General features: G+C 37.7%; 1 protein-coding gene across 1 annotated transcript in view; it reads right to left on the bottom strand.

Moving 5' to 3' along the window:
• The window catches only part of LOC103152533 (receptor-type tyrosine-protein phosphatase beta-like), a 26,249-nt gene that overhangs the window by 20,762 nt on the left and 2,896 nt on the right, over nucleotides 1-2,591 (bottom strand). Inside the window, exon 2 of the mRNA XM_016661160.1 lies at nucleotides 8-541. Within this exon, the coding sequence (XP_016516646.1) occupies nucleotides 8-541 (534 nt within the window). The remainder of the gene's footprint in view (nucleotides 1-7; nucleotides 542-2,591) is intronic.

Genomic DNA, 2,591 nt, shown 5'->3' with positions numbered 1-2,591 from the left:
GACACACCTGGACCAGATGAGACGGTGTGGACATTCAACTGATTGGTGGTGGACACACCTGGACCAGATGAGACGGTGTGGACATTCAACTGATTGGTGGTGGACCCACCTGGACCAGATGAGACGGTGTGGACATTCAACTGATTGGTGGTGGACACACCTGTGGTAGATAAGACATTGTGAGCCTCTAACTGGTTAGTGGTGGACACACTTGGACCAGACGGGACAGTATGACCATTTAATTGGTCAGTGGTGGACCCACCAACACTGGATAAAGCAGTTTGGTCTGTGTTTGGAAAAAAAAGCTCTGAGACAGAGGACGTATCATCTGGAAGTAAATCTGGAGGTTTGGTAGTGTTTCCATGGGCTGAAGCTCCCTGAGTTGATGAACTGTGGATGTCGGAGGTGTTAATGTGTCGGGTGGTTCCCAGGACTCTGTCGGTGTTTGACAATGGGTCATTTGTTTTGGTTCTGAATGGACTGCTGAATAGCTCCTCTGGTTCATTTGTAGGCAAAGAAAAACTGGGAAAAGAAGTCGTGCCTGTAAACAAAAACATGAGAAATGAGGATCGTCAAACAATTAAATCTGTATATTCAGAAAAGGTTAAACTCTGAATATGACTTAGCAACAAATCAATTTCATTTTCAGAATTTTATTAAAAAGGAAAGTGACGACACACCCTGATATCAGACGACAAGGGAGATGGCCTCCTGACTGTGGTTATGTCTACGTTGGGTTGCAATAGTTTTTCAGTCTCACTTACTATGTGACAAGTCATTAGCTTCAGACTGCGACTGATCCAGTCTGACCAGCTTCAGAGGTCGACGTTTTCATTTGTGGCTCAGGTTACTAACTGATGTTTGCTTTAAGTTTGATCTAAGTGTCTTTAGGAGTTAGTTATCTGCATGTTCTCCATCACTGATCATGCACTGTAGTTTATGTCTTCCTTTATTTTCATGCAGAGTTTACAGACACTCATGTACCTTCATATTATACTGCAGAATCATTAAAATTTCTGGTCTGGTCCCAGTCCTGCTCCATTTATACTTGTGCTGAGATCCAAATAATCCCCAACTCCTGGCAGGAATGATGCTAGGTTCAGACACTGCAGGTTAGACTTTAGCCAAAAAATAAATCAAGCTGAAGGTGTCAAAGTGAAGGGGGATCCTCTGTTGCTCAGCTGCACCATAACCTGATTCTGATTTTTTTTCTGGTAATTTCACTCCTAGTTCTCAGCCATCCGGGACATGACAATCCTAAATCTGAATATTGTTCTGGTTTTTGGATTTTGTTTATAGATAGAGTCATTTTGTAATTCTGATCACTTAGAATCACAGATTTGTGTTTTACCAGGGGTAATTCAATTATCTTTGCTTAAATTTTTGCAGAGCCCTCTTCTACTTGCCTTCATTTTTGGAAGAAAGGTGCTGAACATGCCGATTTCCTAATTGAGTTCATTGGGTTGAAAATCGAACCTAGGACAGCCACATTGGAAGTATGGTACTCGACCAACATTTCTGATCAGGCTGAAAGCCGTGTCTCAGAGTGTTTGTGAATCATAAACTGTTGGTACTGGACCTGGAGTTTAGTTTTCCTGCAGGTACTTTTATGGACTGACATGGGGGAAGGAAGGGGAATCTGAGTTTCCTAAACAGGAGAACACCTGCAGGACTAAAAGTAACTCTTGACTTAAAAAAAACAAAAAACAAAAAATAAAACCACTGGACTGACAACTTGCTTGCAGTCAAAATTATTGACTTTATGTTTCCTTGTTCTTTCATTGTAATTTACAGTTTCTTCAGCATATTATTATTGATAATAGTCAATAAGCTCAGAGCTATAAACTCAGAGCAACACCTGAAGGAGAAATAAAATGAAAAATAAGAATAAATACCAACACTTAAAAATACCAACATAAAATAATTTAATCTCCAGACGAAGAGAGCATTTGGTCTGTAGTCCTGGTTTATCTGTTTGTTTTATGAAACACATTGTATGAAAAAGTATTTCCTTCTTCCTCATTTCTTCTCTTTTTGCCTTATTTATCACACTAAAATGCTTCAGGTCATACAAGGATATTTTAATATCAACCAAAAATAAAATAAAATAAATAAAGTCGAGTAAACACAAAATGTCATTTTAAAATGATTATTTTGTTTAAAAAAGTTCTCCAAACCAACATGGACCTGTGTGCAAAGGCCTTTGCTACCCTCATACTGTCCATTAATTAAATAATGATTTAACTGGTATTAACTACATTTTTGGGAAAGCTGAATTCAGTTTTAAGAAATCAAGAAATCACCAAAACAGAACTTGTCTTGCAACATGAAATAGTCCTCAGATCATGCACCAATCAAAAAGAAATTCAGAAACTTGAGAAACATGGTGTACACACACATATATATATTCAGAGTTGAGGAAAAAGGGGCAGATACTATAAGATTTTTTCTTCTTTCTGCTACCTTTCATTTCATTTTTTTCAAATACATATGTAGTATGTTTGTAAGTGTATAATTTGTGAAATGTATACAGATGGATATGTAGGTATGTATGGATGGAGGTATATTTCTTTTTTTAATTTTTGTATACT

This window comes from Poecilia formosa, unplaced genomic scaffold (genome assembly GCF_000485575.1).
Source record: "Poecilia formosa unplaced genomic scaffold, Poecilia_formosa-5.1.2 Scaffold314, whole genome shotgun sequence".
NCBI lineage: Eukaryota > Metazoa > Chordata > Actinopteri > Cyprinodontiformes > Poeciliidae > Poecilia > Poecilia formosa.
The sequence above is the reverse complement of the archived record's forward strand: the minus strand, read 5'-3'. Positions and strand labels throughout refer to the sequence as shown.